The 21,082-nt window shown below is 54.4% G+C and overlaps 1 protein-coding gene across 4 annotated transcripts in view; it reads right to left on the reverse strand.

Annotated features, from left to right (window-relative positions):
• LOC116952803 (uncharacterized) overlaps nt 1–13,824 on the reverse strand; it is a 42,396-nt gene extending 28,572 nt beyond the window's left edge. The window contains exons 1-3 of one of the 4 annotated variants that reach the window (XM_032972472.2): nt 13,313–13,824; nt 4,717–4,901; nt 351–923 (exon numbers count right to left, since the gene is read on the reverse strand). In XM_032972472.2, coding sequence (XP_032828363.2) covers nt 351–923; nt 4,717–4,879 — 736 coding nt within the window. In that variant the 5' untranslated portion in view covers nt 4,880–4,901; nt 13,313–13,824. The other 3 variants (XM_032972471.2, XM_076074487.1, XM_076074486.1) reach the window with 3 other exon arrangements.
• Between the last annotated feature and the right edge of the window lie 7,258 nt (nt 13,825–21,082).

The following is a 21,082-nucleotide window of genomic DNA, read 5'->3' on the forward strand; positions in this document are numbered from 1 at the left end:
TAACAAACTGTTGGGGCAAGTGCTGTTAGCGAGCACCGATGAAGGCCGACACAACACCCGCACACACAGTGCCAACGTGCAAGTATATATAATAAAGTATATATACACTATACATATATACACATGTATACCGTGTATATATACGCAGCACTTTCATCGCTCCACTGCTGGATGAGCGTCCTCCCCCCCACGCCGTGCGCGCCGGGACGGGGGGGGGGGGAGGGGGGAGGGGGGAGGGGGCTAGCCAGCCAGGCCAGCCAGCCAGCCCGGCCGTACTTCACCGCGCTGGACGCCGCACGCACGGTGGACGCGCCGCTGCGACAACGCCGGGAGGGTGCGGCCTTGCCCACCTGGTGGCTGGCGAACCTTGCCCTTGCCCTTCGCGTGGCCCCCTGGCTCCATCGCCGCCGACACGTCGTGGCGGTGGTGTTGGTGGTGTTGGTGGTGGTGGTACAGCTCCACACCTCCATACAGGCCCTGGGCGAGCAGCCCATAGTGCTGCTGCTGCTGTTGTTGTTGTTGCTGGTGCTGCTGGTGGTGGTGGTGATGGTGGCGGAAGTCGGCGGGCGACGAGTCCGCCCGGCTCGGCGTCTCGTCGGCGTTTTCGCTGCCGGGGCTGAGGGACCGCTCGGACGACGGCGGGCCGGGCGACGCGGACAACGACGGGGGCGCCGGCAGTGGCGACGACGACGACTTGGCCCCAGGCTGGCGCTCGGTCTCTCGGGGGGACGAGGACGCCCCGCTGGAGTCCGGGGAGTGACCGCCTTGGGCGATGGACCACGGCTGCTGCTGATGATGATTATGATGATGCTGCTGCTGCTGCTGTTGTTGTTGTTGCAGGTAGTGAGGGTGGTAGGAAGTGGTGTCCAGCCAGGTGAACGAGGACATGACGCTGAGCGGAGAGGCCCCGTTCGCCATCCGTGCTGCGAAGCAGAGACGCGGGAAGAAGGATTCCTTTAAACTATTCAACTCCAAACTATTAACTGTTTTTTTTTTTTATTTTACCAGGTAAGGCCCACCGAGCCGTACAGCTCTTTTTTTCCAGAAGAGATCGGGCCGCATGTGCGCGGAAAATCACAGCGGCAAAATACCCTGAACGCGTTGACGTTGGTTGTAAATGTGGGCGACGTCAGGGTCGGGATGGAACCCACGACCTCCTGTATACCAGGCGAGGTAGTTAACATCTCCTAGCCACCGGAGGGCATGGTGCGGCCAGAGCGGCGTCTGCCACGACGCCTCCGTCTCGCCAGTTGCCTCCAACACCAACGCTCATTTGGTTACGCGACTCGAGGCCGAGTCGAACAGGACGCACAAAGTCAGGTCCAGATGCACGAGGCTCCTGGAATCGGAGTCTGCACAGACGGACTGACCCACAGACAGACCCAAACAACTCACAGACGGACTGACCCACAGACAGACCCAAACAACTCACAGACGGACTGACCCACAGACAGACCCAAACAACTCACAGACGGACTGACCCACAGACAGACCCAAACAACTCACAGACGGACAGACCAACCCACTCACGAAAGGACGAGAATGGATTACCAGCCAAATGACTGACCCACAGACAGACCCAAACAACTCACAGACGGACTGACCCACAGACAGACCCAAACAACTCACAGACTGACAGACCAACCCACTCACCAAAGGACGAGAATGGATTACCAGCCAAATGACTGACCCACCGACGGACTGACTGGCTGACTTACCCACCCACCAGCCAAATGACTGACCCACCGACGGACTGACTGAAGACTGACCCACCCACCAGCAGACAAATCGATCCACCTACAGATGGACACACAGACTGGCTCGCCCACCAATGGAAAAGACCGACTCACCGACCGCAGGTCTTGACCCGCCGAACCGACCGGCCCAACCTCCCCCCCCCCCCTCCTCCAAGACCAAACCGCCGAGACCGAGCAAGCGACCATGCAATAGACTGAGCGTCAAACGCGCCCACCGACACACGGACACGGGGCGGACACACGGACACACAAACACAAGACGGACACACGGACACGGGGTGGACACACAAACACAAGACGGACACACGGACACACGGACACGGGGCGGGACACGTGGACGCGGGGCGGAAACACGGACACGGGGCGAACACACGGACACAAGACGGACACACAAACACAAGACGGACACACGGACACACGGACACGGGGCGGACACACAAACACAAGATGGACACACGGACACAAGACAGACACACGGACACAGGGGGACACACGGACACAGGGGGACACACAAACACAAGACGGACACACGGACACAAGACGGACACTCGGACACAAAACAGACACACGGACACAAGATGGACACAAGATGGACACACGGACGTGGGCGAGGACACACGGACACAAGACGGACACACGGACGTGGGGGAGGACACACGGACACAAGACGGACACAAGACGGACACAAGGCGGACACAAGGCGGACACGGGGTGGGCCCCGCATGGCTCCTACCGCTGGCCAGGGCGGTCACGGCAGGCTGTCGAGGCGGAGGTTCTCGGCGAGAGAGCCGGGGTCGGCAACGCGCGAGCGGCTTTGTGAAATGGCTTCGTGCGACGGCAGCGCTCTCACATACATAGACGCCGACATCCGGGAAACGAAACTACCCGGGACAGCATTCATCACCGCCGGGCCAACTTCCTAAATTACCTCCCCCCGACTCACCCCTCCTCCTCATCTCTCCTCCCCCCCCCTCTTCCCTCTCCTCCTCTTCCCTATTCCTCCTGCCTCTTCCTCCATTCTCCCTCTTCCTCTCTACGCATCTGCCTCCTCCTGCTCCCCTGACTTGCGCCGAGTCTCACGACACCACGAGATTGGCGACTGTCGCATTCCATCAACGATAAACCAGCATCAGCATCATCATCATGAGCCGCGATCTGTCCACTGCTGGATGAACGCCTTCAGGCGTCGCCGTCTCAAACGAAACCACGCGAGGCTAAAAATAAACACGCACCTAACTCCTCCATCTGTGCTGTGACAGGGCTTCCCCTAGGTCGACTCAGCCGTAAATAAGTACCTGTTGTGGTGTGTAAGCATCAGCACTGGTGGGGGAGGTGGGGGGGTGGGAAACAAGGGAGGAGATTTGGGCCATAGCCACCGCCCGGTGATTTAATGATCAATTATTACCCAGTCGCTGACCGAACGTGCGATTGTCAATATATACGATGAGCTGCCGTTGGTCGACAGATCCCAGTTGACCGATCTGTAAAAACGTTTTCCCCATCGCAGTTGCCGTGCGCAGATCCCCCCGCGGGACCAGCCAGTCCGAGAGGCCAGCGGCAGCCGGCACCGGTCGACGTCGCGAACGAACGAGAGTCGAGGCAAACGTCTTCGATCCGACGTCGCCGGACGTAGGGGGGGGAGGCGGGGGACGACGGGGAGGGGATTCCGTTTGGTCGGACGTGCGGCTCGCGACAGAGCTGTTCATTGGGCTCGTTCCTTGACCTTTGACGGTCAACTTGTAAATGCATCAGTTGACTCAATGGCCAATCGAGCTACGGATTGAATGGCTCGTGGCTGTGCGTGTTGAGGGGATGACCATTCTTCTCGAAATTAAACATTTAATAAATAAATATGCAATATATATTCAATACATAGAAATATATTCAATGAACAAAAAAAGTTATCGGTCTTTTTAATGGCAATACATCAATATTCAATAAATCAATCTATTCAATATATGTAAATAAATCGATTCGTTCAATTGAGTTATGGATTGAATGGCTCGTGGCTGGGTGGGTTGATAGGATGGCCATTCTTCTCTCGTACGTTGGGAGGGAAGAGCAACAGTGGTGGAGTGAACGAGTTGCAATTGAATGCCACGTGCTTTCAACCAACCCAGGGAGGCAGTAGATGCTGTATGTATAGATGAATGAGTCATTGACTTAATGTGCTATTCCAATACCAAATTCATTCATTGAATGATTCATTAACTTAACCGAGCGCCCGAATCTCATTTGAATGAATGACCCACTGATGAATTAACGTGTCATTTGAATGAGTCGCTAACGGATTAAATGACTGACCAACTGATTGATCTATAACACAGGACAAAGACAAAGATCACCCGTATAGCCTCGACAGACTGCAGGGGCAAGTGCTGTTAGCGAGTTGCCCGGCACCACCCCCGGTCGCCTTTGTCTCCCTACGTATTCATTTGAGGCCGAGTCGACCTCGGGGAGGCCCAGGACCGGTTCAGATAATCGTCACCGGTGTTGGTGGCCGTGAGCGGGAATTTAATTCGGGTCACCGGGTTCGTAGCGCAGCGTAGCGCTACCCGCTACACAACCAACAACCGCCGTTCACCACTAAGTGGCGGTGACGTCACCACGACGCTTGTGCCACGCTAGGTGCACCACTTACACAGACGCACGGACACACACGTGGCCACGCATGCACAGACACACGCAGACACACACGGACACACGCATGAACACGCATGCACGGACACACACGTGACCACGCATGCAAACAAAGTTCCCCCGTGTAGCCTTTAACAGACTGTCGATGGGCAAGTTGTTGTTTGCGAGCAGCAGCTATGAAGGCCGGCACGGACACAAAGACACACACCGGCACACACGCACGGGCACGCACGCACGGGCACGCACGGGCACGCACGCACGGGCACGCACGAAAACACAGAAACGCACGCACCTATGTGCGATGACAATCCGTCCTCACTGGGGTAGCCGTGCTCCTGCTGATGCTGGAAGAATCCGTACGGTGGCTGCTGGGCAGGTGTGGAGGCCGGGAATGGAAGGGGATCAGCACCCCCACCCTGTTCCATGTCCAGCAGAGAGGAGTGGGGGGCCCACATTGGCTGGGCTGGGGGGCCCACGTCCATTTGGCTGGGCTGGTGAGGGGGGCTGGGGAGGGGTGCCGGACGGAGAGACAGAACGAGGCAGTGTAAGTGTGTGCGGTCACAGTGCCGTGGATTGCAATGAAATGTAATGGATTACAATGTAGCATCGTGTGATGGATTACGTTGTGTCGTGGATTGCAATGTAATGGATTACAATGCACGATCCCGTTATGGATTACGTTGCGTCGTGGATTACAATGTAAGGATTACAATGTACGATCCTGTGATGGATCACATTGTTTAGTGGATGATAATGTAATGTAATGGATCAGAATGCAAACTAAACTGTAAACTATTTTTATTTCACCAGGTAAAGGCCCCAGAAGCGACCTTGCGATCACAAATGATAACTCAACTAATTGGCTTGCCATCATCATCATCATCATGCGGAAATGTCGAGCAGCAGCCAAACACTCTGAACGCGTGACGTTGATTCTGAATGCGGAGGGTGAAAAACCGGAGGAGCCCGGACAAAAATCCATGCGACCACAGGGAGAGAGACACGCAAACTCCAAATATACAGCAGCAGGCGTCGTGGTCGGGATATAACCCACGACCTCCTGTACACCAGGCGAGGTAGTCAACATCTCCTAGCCATAGTGATGATGATGAGAGAGACAGAGACACGCAAACTCCAAATATACAGCAGGCGTCATGGTCGGGATATAACCCACGACCTCCTGTACACCAGGCAAGGTAGTTAACATCTCCTAGCCACCGTGATGATGATGATGATGATAGAGAGTCAGGGTCGGGATATAACCCACGACCTCCTGTACACCAGGCGAGGGAGTTAACATCTCCTAGCCATCGTGGCGACCCCTTGGGATGGATTACCATGGAATGCAGTGGGTTACAACATTTTGTAGCGGCTTACAATTAAAAGTAACGATGACAATGTAATGGATTACAATCAAATGCAATGGATTGCAAGTGATACATTTAATTAATTTAACTTGAAACGTAACACAACGTGTTGCAAAGTAACGTAACGCAATTAAACCCATTGCGATGGATTAAGTTTCAATGTAATGGATTACAATAGATCACCAAAGCAATAGCAGCGCGACACAAGGCACGGTAGTTCGATTGTGGGCGTGCCCTCCGAACTATGGACCCTATAATAAACCCATACAGAGACACAAAGAGAATCACAGGGACTCATAGAGACCCGCATCGGCACAGAGACCTAACGTGCACTCGCAGAGACCCAAAGAGAACGAGAGGAGATGCCAAGCCACAGAGCAGCGTGAGTGTGGCCGTGCAACCAGAACGAGGAACCCGCGCAGTAGACCACCCACTGTGGTTCTGAGCTCCTTTAACAGAAGAGGAGGAGGAACAGCGACACGACACGAACTCTGGTGAAGCCCTCTCGTCGTGGCCAGCAGCAGCAGGACCTCGACATTGGCACTTAGCTCCTGTACTACAGTGCCGGCACACGGCAAGAATAAGAGTTTACGGGTTCAGTGTTAGTCTATGGGTTCTGTATTAGTATATGGGTTCTGTGTTAGTCTATGGGTCCAGTGTTAGTGTATGGGTCCAGTGTTAGTGTATGGGTCCAGTGTTAGTCTACGGGTTCAGTGTTAGTCTATGGGTTCTGTGTTAGTGTATGGGTTCTGTGTTAGTGTATGGGTCCAGTGTTAATCTATGGGTCCTGTGTTAGTTAATAGGTTCTGTGTTAGTCTATGGGTTCAGTGTTAGTCTATGGGTTCAGTGTTAGCCTATGGGTCCTGTATTAGTCTATGGGTTCAGTGTTAGTCTATGGGTTCAGTGTTAGTCTACGGGTCCTGTATTAGTCTATAGGTTCTGTGTTAGTCTATGGGTCCTGTGTTAGTGTATGGGTTCAGTGTTAGCCTATAGGTTCAGTGTTAGTGTATGGGTTCAGTGTTAGCCTATGGGTCTAGTGTTAGTGTATGGGTTCAGTGTTAGTCTATGGGTCTAGTGTTAGTCTATGGGTCTAGTGTTAGTCTATGGGTCCAGTATTAGTCTATGGGTCCAGTGTTAGCCTATGGGTCCAGTGTTAGTCTATGGGTTCTAGTGTTAGTCTATGGGTCCAGTATTAGTCTATGGGTCCAGTATTAGTCTACAGTAAACTCACTGCGGTCTGAGCTCCTTCAACGGAGGAGGAGGAGGAACAGCGACACGACACGAACTCTCTCTCTGCTGAAGCCCTCTCGTCGTGGCCAGCAGCAGCAGACCCGACATTGGCACTTAGCTCCTGATCGTAGTACGGAGCGAGTGTGTGTGTGGTTGGAACTTCTCAAACAGCAATCAAACAGGAATCCGGTTCAGATATTGGCCACCGATTGCAGTGTAGTGTGCGTGTGGTGTTATGGTAGTAAGTACCTGGTGCGGTGTGTAAACATTCGCCACTGGGGAGACAAAGGCGGTCGGGCGTGGTGTTGGCCACCCACCCCCCCACCCCCCCTTGTGTACCGTTCCGGCCTTCATAGGTTGCTCGCTAACAGCACTTGCCCCTGCAGTCTGTTAAGGCTACACGGGGGATCTTTGTCTTCGTTACTAATCGGAGCGGCGGTTGCGGCGGCTTGCGCGCTGCGCTACGAACCCGGCGTCACCCGAGTTTCAAATTCCCGCTCGCGAACTCAGCCCCTAGGTCGACTCGGCCTCGAATGAGTGCCTGGACGCGATGTGTAAAACAAAACAAAAACGTCTCCAACTCGGAAGACAACGGACCCCGGCCGTGGCGGCGTTCACGGAGGTGCTCGCTAACAAGCACTTGCCCCTGCAGTCTGTCTAAGGCTACACGGGGGATTTCTTTGTCTTTTGTTGCGGCAAAGTATGTTTGTGTGTGGTGTTGTTGTTGAACTTCGTTCATTCGGCGCAGGCAACCGCGCGCCGTGGTCGTCGTCGCTTGCCACGCGGACACAAACGCCCGAGGAGTCGCTACCGAATCTGACATTCGGGTCGACGTCTCCACACATCTCTCTCTCTCTGCCTTCAATAGCTTAAGTCCGATTTTCGGTGGGGGGGCGGGGGGGGGGTGAAACGAGGGGAGTTAGGGGAGTGGGGGTAAAGTTATAACGAGTTATCGTGAAAGTCCGGAATGTATTAAAATGATCAAACGCGAAAGTTGTCGATGCTGAATGGGCGGAAAGCGAATTCGGGCGGTGGTGGTTTGTGAAGTGAATTTCTCAGCCAGCGTCTTTCGAGGAAGTCACTCGCGGAGACGGACGTCTCGCGAAACCGGTGGGGGGGGTAGGCAACAGAAAAATCTTATTCCACATACGTTCGCCAATGGTGGAGTTTCACGAATGTACAAAGAACCCCCGTATAGCCTTAACAGACTGTAGGGGCAAGTGCTGTTAGCGAGCACCTATGAAGGCCGGAACGGTACACGGGGGGGGGGGGGGGGGTGGTAGGTGGCCAACACCACGCCCGACCGCCTTTGTCTCCCCAGTGGCGATGTTTACACATCGCATCAGGTACTCATTTGAGGCTGAGTTGACCTAGGGGAGGACCTGGACCGGTTCAGATAATCGTCACTGATGTTGGCCGTGAGCGGGAATCGAACCCGGGTCGCCAGGTTCGTAGCGCAGCGCGCTAACCGCTACACTACCGCTCCCCACCAATGTACGCACACACACCACACAAGACACACACACACACCACACAAGACACACACACCACACAAGACACACACACCACACAAGACACACACACCACACAAGACACACACACCACACAAGACACACACACACCACACAAGACACACACACACACCACACAAGACACACACACACCACACAAGACACACACACATCACACAAGACACACACACACATCACACAAGACACACACACATCACACAAGACACACACACACATCACACAAGACACACACACACACCACACAAGACACACACACACCACACAAGACACACACACACATCACACAAGACACACACACACATCACACAAGACACACACACACACCACACAACACACACACATCACACAAGACACACACACACATCACACAAGACACACACACACACAAGACACACACACATCACACATCACACAAGACACACACACACATCACACAAGACACACACACACAACACACACACACACCACACAACACATACACATCACACAAGACACACACACACATCACACAAGACACACACACACATCACACAGGACACACACACGTCACACAAGACACACACACACACAAGACACACACACATCACACAAGACACACACACATCACACAAGACACACACGCAAGACACACACACATCACACAAGACACACACACAAGACACACACACATCACACAAGACACACACAAGACACACACACATCACACAAGACACACATCACACAAGACACACACACATCACACAAGACACACACACAAGACACAAGACACACACACAAGACACACACACACATCACACAAGACACACACACACACACAAGACACACACACATCACACAAGACACACACCACACAAGACACACACACATGACACAAGACACACACGCACGCCCAGCATTCATGGCACACCATCAACGTGCATCGATGACGAAGATCCCGACTCTGCTGTTCACGATCGGGAACACCGATGGAAGGCCGGCACTGTGGTGGCACACGAGGGTAATTTGGCCAGGACCAAGCCCGGCCGCCTTTGTATCCCCACCAGTGCCGTCGCACAAGGCACCCACTTAAGGCCGAGTCGACGTAGGGGGAGACCAGTGCCCGGTTGGTGATGCTCAGGGCGGGCGGTGATCGAACTTAGGACTAGCTGGGTTTGTAGGACAGTACGCTAACCACTGCGCCACCGCTCCCCACAAACGCACAACAAGACACGCACACACACGCACACACAAACTTGTCAACACGTACGGACACTCGCACGTATGTACGCATAACAAAGACGCACACAGACACACAAACTAAAGATCCCCCGAGTAGCATACATGGGCTGTTGGGGGCAAGTGCTCTTATCCAGCAACTATGAAGGGCGGTGTGGTGTGCCCTTGACCATGCCCAGCTCACATATTCGCCACCGATTGCGAGCCGGAACCGGCAAGCGGCCTTCGTGGCCCAGTGCGCTCTAAACCCGGCTCGCTATAGACCCACCCGGCTCGCTATAGACCCACCCGGCTCGCTATAGACCCACCCGGCTCGCTATAGACCCACCCGGCTCGCTATAGACCCACCCGGCTCGCTATAGACCCACCCGGCTCGCTATAGACCCACCCGGCTCGCTATAGACCCACCCGGCTCGCTATAGACCCACCCGGCTCGCTATAGACCCACCCGGCTCGCTATAGACCCACCCGGCTCGCTATAGACCCACCCGGCTCGCTATAGACCCACCCGGCTCGCTATAGACCCACCCGGCTCGCTATAGACCCACCCGGCTCGCTATAGACCCACCCGGCTCGCTATAGACCCACCCGGCTCGCTATAGACCCACCCGGCTCGCTATAGACCCACCCGGCTCGCTATAGACCCACCCGGCTCGCTATAGACCCACCCGGCTCGCTATAGACCCACCCGGCTCGCTATAGACCCACCCGGCTCGCTATAGACCCACCCGGCTCGCTATAGACCCACCCGGCTCGCTATAGACCCACCCGGCTCGCTATAGACCCACCCGGCTCGCTATAGACCCACCCGGCTCGCTATAGACCCACCCGGCTCGCTATAGACCCACCCGGCTCGCTATAGACCCACCCGGCTCGCTATAGACCCACCCGGCTCGCTATAGACCCACCCGGCTCGCTATAGACCCACCCGGCTCGCTATAGACCCACCCGGCTCGCTATAGACCCACCCGGCTCGCTATAGACCCACCCGGCTCGCTATAGACCCACCCGGCTCGCTATAGACCCACCCGGCTCGCTATAGACCCACCCGGCTCGCTAAAGACCCACCCGGCTCGCTATAGACCCACCCGGCTCGCTATAGACCCACCCGGCTCGCTATAGACCCACCCGGCTCGCTATAGACCCACCCGGCTCGCTATAGACCCACCCGGCTCGCTATAGACCCACCCGGCTCGCTATAGACCCACCCGGCTCGCTATAGACCCACCCGGCTCGCTATAGACCCACCCGGCTCGCTATAGACCCACCCGGCTCGCTATAGACCCACCCGGCTCGCTATAGACCCACCCGGCTCGCTATAGACCCACCCGGCTCGCTATAGACCCACCCGGCTCGCTATAGACCCGCACGGCTCGCTATAGACCCGCACGGCTCGCTATAGACACGGCTCGCTATAGACACGGCTCGCTCTAGACACGGCTCGCTCTAGACCCGGCTCGCTCTAGACCCGGCTCGCTATTGACCCGGCTCGCTATTGACCCGGCTCGCTATTGACCCGGCTCGCTATAGACCCGGCTCGCTCTAGACCCGGCTCGCTCTAGATCCGGCTCGCTCTAGACCCGGCTCGCTATAGACCCGGCTCGCTATAGACCCGGCTCGCTATAGACCCGCACGGCTCGCTCTAGACCCGGCTCGCTATAGACCCGCCCGGCTCGCTATAGACCCGCACGGCTCGCTATAGACCCGGCTCGCTATAGACCCGGCTCGCTATTGACCCGGCTCGCTATTGACCCGGCTCGCTCCAGATCCACTGCTCCCCCCCGCCCCGGGGCACACGTGCGGTCATCGCGAACGACGCTTCGCGGGGAGGAGGCAAGGTGAACTCACTCGGTTCACTCGTAGGTGACTTTGGGCGGCGTGCGGGAGGAGCGGGCAGCGTGGGGGGCAGCGTGGGGGGCAGGGTGGGGGGCAGGGTGGGGAGCAGGGTGGGGGTGCAGGGTGGGGGGCAGGGTGGGGGGCAGGGTGGGGGGCAGGGTGGGGGGGGGCAGAGTGTTTCGCTTGAAGGGATACAATGGGCCGAGCTTGCTCTGCGAGCGACACAATTAAGACGATATGAGAATAGGTTTTCCCCTTGTTTCTGGCAACAAAACAGCTGTGTTAAGATGTTAAAACACCAAACTGAAACCTTGTACAAGGAATCACGTCCGCATTAACCGCAATACTTGTGGTCAGAATGCAAAAAAAAACACTGATAGTATGATGATGCATTGTCTTTGAAACTGATTGATCCACACCAGAGACATCCTTCAATCGAGCCTGGTCTCAAAACGGTGTTAGACCAGAGGACGCCCAAAGAGCGTCCCGATGTGAGCCGTGCTTAGCAACCACAACGCCGAACGTCAATAACTCACCCAAACATAACTATACGAGGAAACTAAACTACGTTGTTTTTTTATTGTACCAGGTAAGGCCCCACCCACACTTAGCCGGCTATCACAAATGCTCAGCTCAACGGAAGTGGCGCCTGGCTCACCGTCATCATCATCATCATGGTCACGCGGAAACTTACAGCAGCAGCCAACTACTCTGAACGCGTGGATGTTGATTCTAAATGTGGAGGGGATGGGGCGGGGGGAAACAGAGGAACCCGGTGAAGAATCCACGCGACCACGGGGAGAGAGAGAGATACAAACTCCAAATATACAGCAGCAGGCGTCAGGGTCGGGATTGAACCCACGACCTCCTGCACACCACGCGAGGTAGTTAACATCTCCTAGCCACCGCGGTGATGATGAGATAGAGAGACACGCAAACTCGAAATATACAGCAGTAGGCGTCAGGGTCGCGATTAAACCCACGACCTCCGGTACACCAGGCGAGGTAGTTAACATCTCCTAGCAACCGTGATGATTATGAGAGAGAGAGACACGCAAACTCCAAATATACAGCAGCAGGCGTCAGGGTCGGGATCGAACCCACGACCTCCTGCACACCAGGCGAGGTAGTTAACATCTCCTAGCCTCCGTGATGATGATGAGAGAGAGAGACACGCAATTTCCAAATATACAGCAGCAGGCGTCAGGGTCGGGATTGAACCCACGACCTCCTGTATACCAGGCGAGGTAGTTAACATCTCCTAGCCACCGTGATGATGATGAGAGAGAGAGACACGCAAACTCCAAATATACAGCAGGTGTCAGGGTCGGGATTGAACCCACGACCTCCTGTACGCCAGGCGAGGTAGTTAACATCTCCTAGCCATCGTGGTGATGATAAGAGAGACGCGCAAACTCCAAATATACAGCAGCAGGCGTCAGGGTCGGGATCGAATCCACGACCTCCTGCACACCAGGCGAGGTAGTTAACATCTCCTAGCCACCGCAGCGCCCAAGACATCAGCGCGCATCCGGAAGAACGACGCCAGCACGACATCAGCTTCATTCGTTCCGAGATTCGTTCGGCAGCTCTTTTCCGTCCGATCAACGAATGAGCGACAGAGGGGGAGCGCTCTCAGCTACATCACCACGTCACATCGCCATCAGCAACATCACCGCTGCGCTCCGTTTCGAATAGAATCATTCAAACTCGAGTCAACGAGACCCGAACTGACCTCTCTCGGACGTCGGCTCCAGGAGGAAACGTGAAATTGAGAAGCGCGGAGGTGGTGGTGGTTGTGGTTGTTTGGTTGTTGTTGTTTTTCTTCCAAACACCGACACGGAGTTCTCTTATGAAACCGAGAGAAGCAGAAACGGGGTTTCCTCTCCCTCCCTCCCTCTCTTTCCTTCCTATCGCTTTCCGCTCTCCTTTTCCTATTGCTTCACTCCCTCCCCAACCCCGCTCTCTCCTCTCTCTCTCTCTTGATCGACCTCTTTTCTCACTCAAGCCTCCCTCAAACCTCTCCCCCCCCCCGCTCACTCGCGCTCTTTCCCCGCCGCACTCAAACTCTCGCTTGGCCACTCTGCCCTCCTCCCTCCCTGCGTTCCCTGTGATCCTCCCTTCTCCCTGCCTCTCCCTCTCTCCCTCTCTCTGTTCCGACTCTTGCTCGGTTCACAGCCCAGCGTGCCTCCCCAGGTCGCGAGCACAGATATTATATCCTGAACCCTCCCTCCCTCCTACTCCCTCCCCTAGTCCCACCCTCTCCATCCCCTCCCAGTCTCCCTCCCTCCCTCTCTCAACCACTTCAATCAAAAGTTCCCCCGCCGCCCCCGTATAGCCTCAACAGACTGTTGGGGGGCAAGTGCCGTTCGCGAGCAAGAAGCGCGCGGCACACGACGGGGTGGGTGGCCAGCACCACGCCCGGCCGCCTTTGTCTCCCGAGCGGCGACGTTGACTACGCACCGCGTCAGGGTACTCATTTGAGGCTGAGCCGACCTAGGGGAGGCCACGAAACCGGTTCAAATGATCGTCACCGGTGTGGGTTCGCCGTGAGAGCGGCTCGAAACCCGCCGGGTTCGTAGCGCAGCGTCGCGCTAACCGCTGCGCCACCGCTCCCCCAACTTCCATCCCTCACTCCCACACGCGCACACGCGCGGCGCTGTCCATTCTCCCTTCCTGGACCCCCCCCCCGCCACCAATCCTCCCCACCACCTCCTCCTCTCTCTCACTCCCTTCTCCCTATCCCCCTCCCACCTTGCCTCCCTCGCTCCCTGTGTACCCCCCCCCCGCTCCCATCCTCCCTACCCCCCATCGCCCCCTCCCAGTGTCCCTCCCACCCCATCTCCCACCCCCCTCCCCCCTGGCGTCAGGAGCGGCCATGCCGCGCCACCCCACGTGGACACTCCGGCGCCTCTAGGACAAAATAAACCCGAATGGCAACAAACAATCCCCGCGGAGACGTCACGGGGGCGACTCGGGGCCCCGTATCTAAGGGGGGTGGGGTGTGGGGGGATCTTGCCCGTAAACATTGGGCGGCTCGCTAGCGTTCGGGGTGACACTGCCGATGAGACACTGGAGGGTCGAAACCAATCGGAAAGGGTCGCTTTGGGCTCCGCGATAGTCCTTGGGTCTCTGCGTGAGTCCGCGGGTCTCTGCGTGAGTCTGTGGGTCTCTGCGTGAGTCTGTGGGTCTCTGCGTGAGTCTGTGGGTCTCTGCGTGAGTCTGTGGGTCTCTGCGTGAGTCTGTGGGTCTCTGCGTGAGTCTGTGGGTCTCTGCGTGAGTCTGTGGGTCTCTGCGTGAGTCCATGAGCCTCGACGTGAGTCGATGGGTCTCTGCGTGAGTCCGTGGATCTCTGCGTGAGTCCGCGGGTCTCTGCGTGAGTCCGCGGGTCTCTGCGTGAGTCCGTGGGTCTCTGCGCGAGTCCACGGGTCACTGCGTCACTCCGTGGGTGTGTTCAAGTTGATTTTGTTTAACCAGGTGAGAACTAAAGAGACCTTGATAGTCTCATTTGCAAGCGTGCGTTGCGAGTCTACGGGTCCCTCTATCGATCTTTAAACACCGCACCAGGTGCTCATTTGAGGCGGAGTCAACCTAGGGGAGGCCCAGGACCGGTTCAGATAATCGTCACCGGTGTTGGCCGTGAGCGGGAATCGAACCCGAGTCGCGGGGGTTTTACGTAGCGCAGCGTAGCGCTAACCACCGCGCCCACCGCCTCCCACAACACATTCACACGGACACACAGACGCAGTGTGGGGGGGGGGGGGGTTTGTTGAACGGAATTATTCAGGAGAGTCGCAACGAATCGTCGGAGTCGTTTTCAGGAGCGGTTCTGCCGCTACATCGAAGTGCTTATTTGTAAGACGGTTTCAGTCGATTAATGATGAGTTGTGTTTATTATTATTATTCACGTGGGGAGGAAACGGAGCACCCGGAGAAAAAAAACCCCACGCCTTTGCGCGCGCGAGAGAGAAGGGAGCAACGCTCGATCCCGGTTACAGATGGGGAAACACGCGTTTAGAGTGGTTGGCTGCTATAAATGTCCACGTGATGATAATACACTTTCGTTGCGCTGTCATTTGTGGGCAGATTGGCTTCTAAAAAAATATATATAATTGTATAGCTCAGTGAGGCCTTACCTGGTAAACGAAGAAATATTTTAGTTTAGATAGAAACAGATGCCGCTTAGTCCACTTGCTGTACTGTGGGCGAAACCCGGAGCACCCGGAGGAGAAAAAAAAACCCACGCCTTTGCGCGCGCGAGAGAGAAGGGAGCGACGCTCGACCCCTGTACAGATGGAATAAACAGATAGCGATGAGTCCACATTACGGTATATTAGGCCTCCTCCTGGCGAGCCAGGGGGTACAGCTTGCTCCTCGACGCCCAAGGGAAAAGGGAAGTTTCGCAACAACATATGTGTGTGTGTGCGCGCGGTGATCCACCAACCCTAGCTGCTGCCTTCACAGCTATGGATCACCACAGGAAGTCCACGTGCAGTAGCAGCGTCGAGTCACCCATGCTAAAACTAAACTTGATTTGAAGATTTCGTGACTGCAGGAATCTACGCTCTTTGGTTCTTTCTGGTAAAGTCACGTGGGTATAAAATAAAAGAAATCACGACGTTTCGGGCGCAACACCAAACGCCCGATTTCACACCTGATGACGGACGCTTTGTGTTGCGCCCAAAACGTCGTGATTTATTTTATTTTATACCTACGTGACCTTACCGAAAGAACCAAAGAGTATAAAACTAAACTCTAAACTATATATTGTTTTTATTTTACCAGGTAAGGCCTAACTGATCTCTACATCTCTCTTTTCAGAAGCGACCTATCACAAATGATAGCTCAACGGAAGTGACGGCTTATAATCATCATCACGTGGAAATTTAGATCAGCAGCCAAACACTCTAAACGCGTGATGACGTTGATTCCAAATGTGGAGGGAGAAAACACGGAGGACGCGGAGATAAATCCACACAATCACGGGGAGTGAGAGAGAGAGAGAGAGACACGCAAACTCCACATATACAGCAGCAGGCGTCAGGGTCGGGATCGAACCCACGACTTCCTGCACACCGGGCGAGGTAGTTAATATCTCCTAGCCACCGTGATAATGATGAGAGAGAGGAACACGCAAACTCCACATATACAGCAGGCGCCAAGGTCGGGATCGAACCCACGACTTCCTGCACACCGGGCGAGGTAGTTAACATCTCCTAGCCACCGTGATGATGATGATGAGAGATAGAGACACGCAAACTCCCAAATATACAGCAGCAGGCGTCAGGGTCGGGATCGAACCCACGACTTCCTGCACACCGGGCGAGGTAGTTAATATCTCCTAGCCACCGTGATAATGATGAGAGAGAGGGACACGCAAACTCCACATATACAGCAGGCGCCAGGGTCGGGATAGAACCCACGACTTCCTGCATACCGCGCGAGGTAGTTAACATCTCCTAGCCATCGTACACTGGAACGGTGACGAGGAATGTGCTGATATGGATTCGGCTCGTGTCACTCAGCACTCCCCCCCTCCTCCCTCCCCTCTCTCTCTCTCTGATATTTGTAACTCACCTCGTGTGGCTGAGCAGTGATGCGTACCATAGCCATTCCTGCAGAGTTCAACTCCGGCTATGCATGCACACAGGTAGAGCAGTAAGAGGGAGGGAGGGGGAAGGGAGGGGGAGGAGGAGCGGTGGCGCAATGGTTAGCGCGACTGTGAATGAACCCTGACCAGGGCTACGTCTTGCAGGGGTGCTGCCGTGGTGTGTTAGCAGCGTCAGCAGCAGCAGAAGTCGCTGGTTCGATTCGATCACCAGGAGTGGCAGGTGTGAAGCAATGATGTGAATTTCTTAAAACTGCCACCGCCCCCACCCACCTCCCTTTAACACGATCAAACTTTAAAATACATATTCAAAACTAGTTTATATTTTGACAGGTAAGGGCCCCACCTGAGCTAAGGAGCAGGTTCTCAGAAGCGACCTGGCTATCGCGAGTGATAGCTCAAACGATGTGGTTTATCATCATCAAAGTTGTGGACATTTATGACGGCCAAATTACTCTAAACGCGTGATGTTGATTCTAAATATGGAGGGGAGGGGGGGGCGGAGGACCCGGACCACGGGGAGAGAGAGAGACGCGCAAAACTCCAAATATACAGCAGCAGGCGTCAGGGTCGGGATCGAACCCACGACCTCCTGTACACCAGGCGAGGTAGTTAACATCTCCTAGCCACTGTGATGATGATGAGAGAGAGAGACGCGCAAAACTCCAAATATACAGCAGCAGGCGTCAGGGTCGGGATCGAACCCACTACCTCCTGTACACCAGGCGAGGTAGTTAACATCTCCTAGCCATCGTGGTGATGATGAGAAGAGAGAGAGACGCGCAAACTCAGTTCAGTTCAGTTTGTTTTGGTATAGCCCTGTGAGCCATTCGGCTCTTGAATCGGGTGCAACCACAACAAACAAAAAAACAAAAACACGAACAAGAAAAACATCTTAAACTCCAAATATACAGCAGCAGCAGCAGGCGTCAGGTTCGGGATCGAATCCACGACCTCCTGCATACCTAGCGAGGTAGTTAACATCTCGCCAGAGCCGATGGGGGCAACTTGTAACTTCAAAGCGACGCTTACACGATCCCTCAATGGCCCTCGTCAGGCCGGGTGATGACGGTGGCGGTGACGGCTACGCTGCTGCACGTGGCTGCCTGTGGCTGCCACGTGCATTCGTTGAACTTCTTTCGCACCGTACGTATCCAACCGCGCTAATTGGAGGTGCGGGGGGGGGGGGGCGGGACAACAAAACTAACCACACACAAAAGTAGTTACCGTACAAAGAAATGCGTTTCCAATCTGTGATCATTTAAAAGTGCGTAACTCCCAGTGTCTATGCTAATGTCGGAAGGAAGAGCGTTCCAGACGGCCACAGAAGCGCATCAGCGCTGTGGAGGCGGCAGCAGCAGCAGCGGCGAGGGTTGTTGGACCACCGCATTCACACACAGATGCCGTAGTCAGACTGGCCTTGCCCGTGCGGTGTCGAGAAGATGCCGTACACCTGGCTCTCCAGGAGAAGGATGGTAACAGCAAGTAGACGACTTTCCGTCCTACTCCATTTGTACGGGACTCATCTCCATCTCGTTCTTCCTGCACGGGGAATTGAGCGTTGCCCCCTCGCGCAAAGGGGTGGTCCAGATGTCTTGTGACCCACTCCCATCTCCCCCCCCAACTCGACTAATTAATTGACCCCCTACATTTGTTTTCCTTTTGCCTATCCATTTCTGTTTTAAACTAACCTTACCTTTAAACAGACTATATTAAGTTTAAGGGAATTAAATTGAGTTTAGTTTTAGAGTTGCGCGCCTGGTGGTTTTTCAGTTGTACCATTTGGTTCTGCTGACAATCCCGGACAGACACGCACACAAGGCATGGATTCGGCCCCTATCCAGCAGCGGACTGCCTGAAAACAGGGATGTGAATGAATTAATGAATTCAGTACGGCAAATAGTTGTTGCTTTATACACCATATTAGAGATGATGATGATGATGATTGTGACTGAGTGGCTGACCGGTGTCCATGTTCTTTGAGGGCTGGATATCCGGGCAAACTGATCGATGTAAATGTAAACGATGTTAAAGAAGGTCTGGACATCTGGGCAAACTGATCAATGTAAATGTTAACGACGTTCTAGAAGGGCTGGACATTTGGGCCAACTGATCAATGTAAATGTTAACGACGTTCTAGAAGGGTTGGACATCCGGGCAAACTGATCAATGTAAATGTTAACGACGTTCTAGAAGGGTTGGACATCTGGGCAAACTGATCAATGTAAACGTTAACGACGTTCTAGAAGGGTTGGACATCCGGGCAAACTGATCAATGTAAATGTTAACGACGTTCTAGAAGGGTTGGACATCTGGGCAAACTGATCAATGTAAATGTTAACGACGTTCTAGAAGGTCTGGACATCTGGGTGACTGATCAATGTAAATGTTAACGACGTTCTAGAAGGGTTGGACATCCGGGCAAACTGATCAATGTAAATGTTAACGACGTTCTAGAAGGGTTGGACATCTGGGCAAACTGATCAATGTAAATGTTAACGACGTTCTAGAAGAGTTGGACATCCGGGCAAACTGATCAATGTAAATGTTAACGACGTTCTAGAAGGGTTGGACATCTGGGCAAACTGGTCAATGTAAATGTTAACGACGTTCTAGAAGGTCTGGACATCTGGGTGACTGATCAATGTAAATGTTAACGACGTTCTAGAAGGTCTGGACATCCGGGCAAACTGATCAATGTAAATGTTAACGACGTTCTAGAAGGTCTGGACATCTGGGTGACTGATCAATGTAAATATTAACGACGTTCTAGAAGGGCTGGACATCCGGTCAAACTGATCGATGTAAATGTTAACGACGTTCAAGAAGGGTTGGACATCTGGACAAACTGATCAATGTAAGTATTAACGACGTTATAGAAGGTCTGGACATCTGGGTGACTGATTAATGTAAATATTAACGATGTTCTAGAAGGTCTGGACATCTGGGCAAATTGATCGATGTAAATGTTAACGACGTTATAGAAGGTCTGGACATCCGGACAAACTGATCAATGTAAATGTTAACGACGTTCTAGAAGGGTCGGACATTCTAAATGGGAGGGCCGATTCAATTACAACGTGGGCGCAGGTAATTGCTTGCACCCTTGGGCGATCTGGGGAACCACGATCCACAGCAGCAAAAGAGAAGAACACGTGGCTGTGCCTGCTGCTGCTGCTGCTGATGATGACCCCTAATGCATTAATTGGGGGTTAACACGACCCCCGTTTACCTCCCAGGCGACCCGTGCAATGCGCACCTGTGCGGAGGAGGGGATGGGCGTTGGCAAGGTTCGTAGTGAGTGTCTGTGTGTGTGTGTCAGTGTTTGTGTGTGTGTGTCAGTGTTTGTGTGTGTGTGTGTCAGTATTTGTGTGTGTGTGTCAGTGTCTGTGTGTGTCAGTGTCTGTGTGTGTCAGTGGGGAGCGGCAATGTAGCGGTTAGCGCGCTGCGCTATGAGCCTGGCGACCGAGGTTCGATTCTCGCTTACGGCCAACACCAGCGACGATTATCTGAACCCGTCATGGGCCTCCCTTAGGTCAACTCAGTGTCAAATGAGTACCTGGTGCGGTGCGTAAACATCGCCACTTGGGAGACAAAGGCGGCTGGTAGTGGTGTTGGCCACCCACCCCCTCGTGTGCCGTGCCGGCCTTCATAGGTGCTCGCTAACAGCACTTGCCACAAAAGTCTGGGGGTCTTTGTCTTTGTACAGCACACGTGCCAGAACCACGCCCGGCCGTCTTTGTCTCCCCGGTGCTGATGTAGACGCACCGCAGCGCCGGACTCCCGTATAAAGCCGAGTCGACCTACGGGGGCCAGGAACCGGTTCAAAATATTCGGTCGTGAGCGGGAAATTCAACTCGAGTCGCAGGGGTTCGTGGCGCAGTGCGCTCACCACTG

This window comes from Petromyzon marinus, chromosome 48 (assembly GCF_048934315.1).
Source record: "Petromyzon marinus isolate PM22_M1 ecotype Great Lakes invasive population chromosome 48, UKy_Petmar_22M1.pri1.0, whole genome shotgun sequence".
Taxonomy (NCBI): domain Eukaryota; kingdom Metazoa; phylum Chordata; class Hyperoartia; order Petromyzontiformes; family Petromyzontidae; genus Petromyzon; species Petromyzon marinus.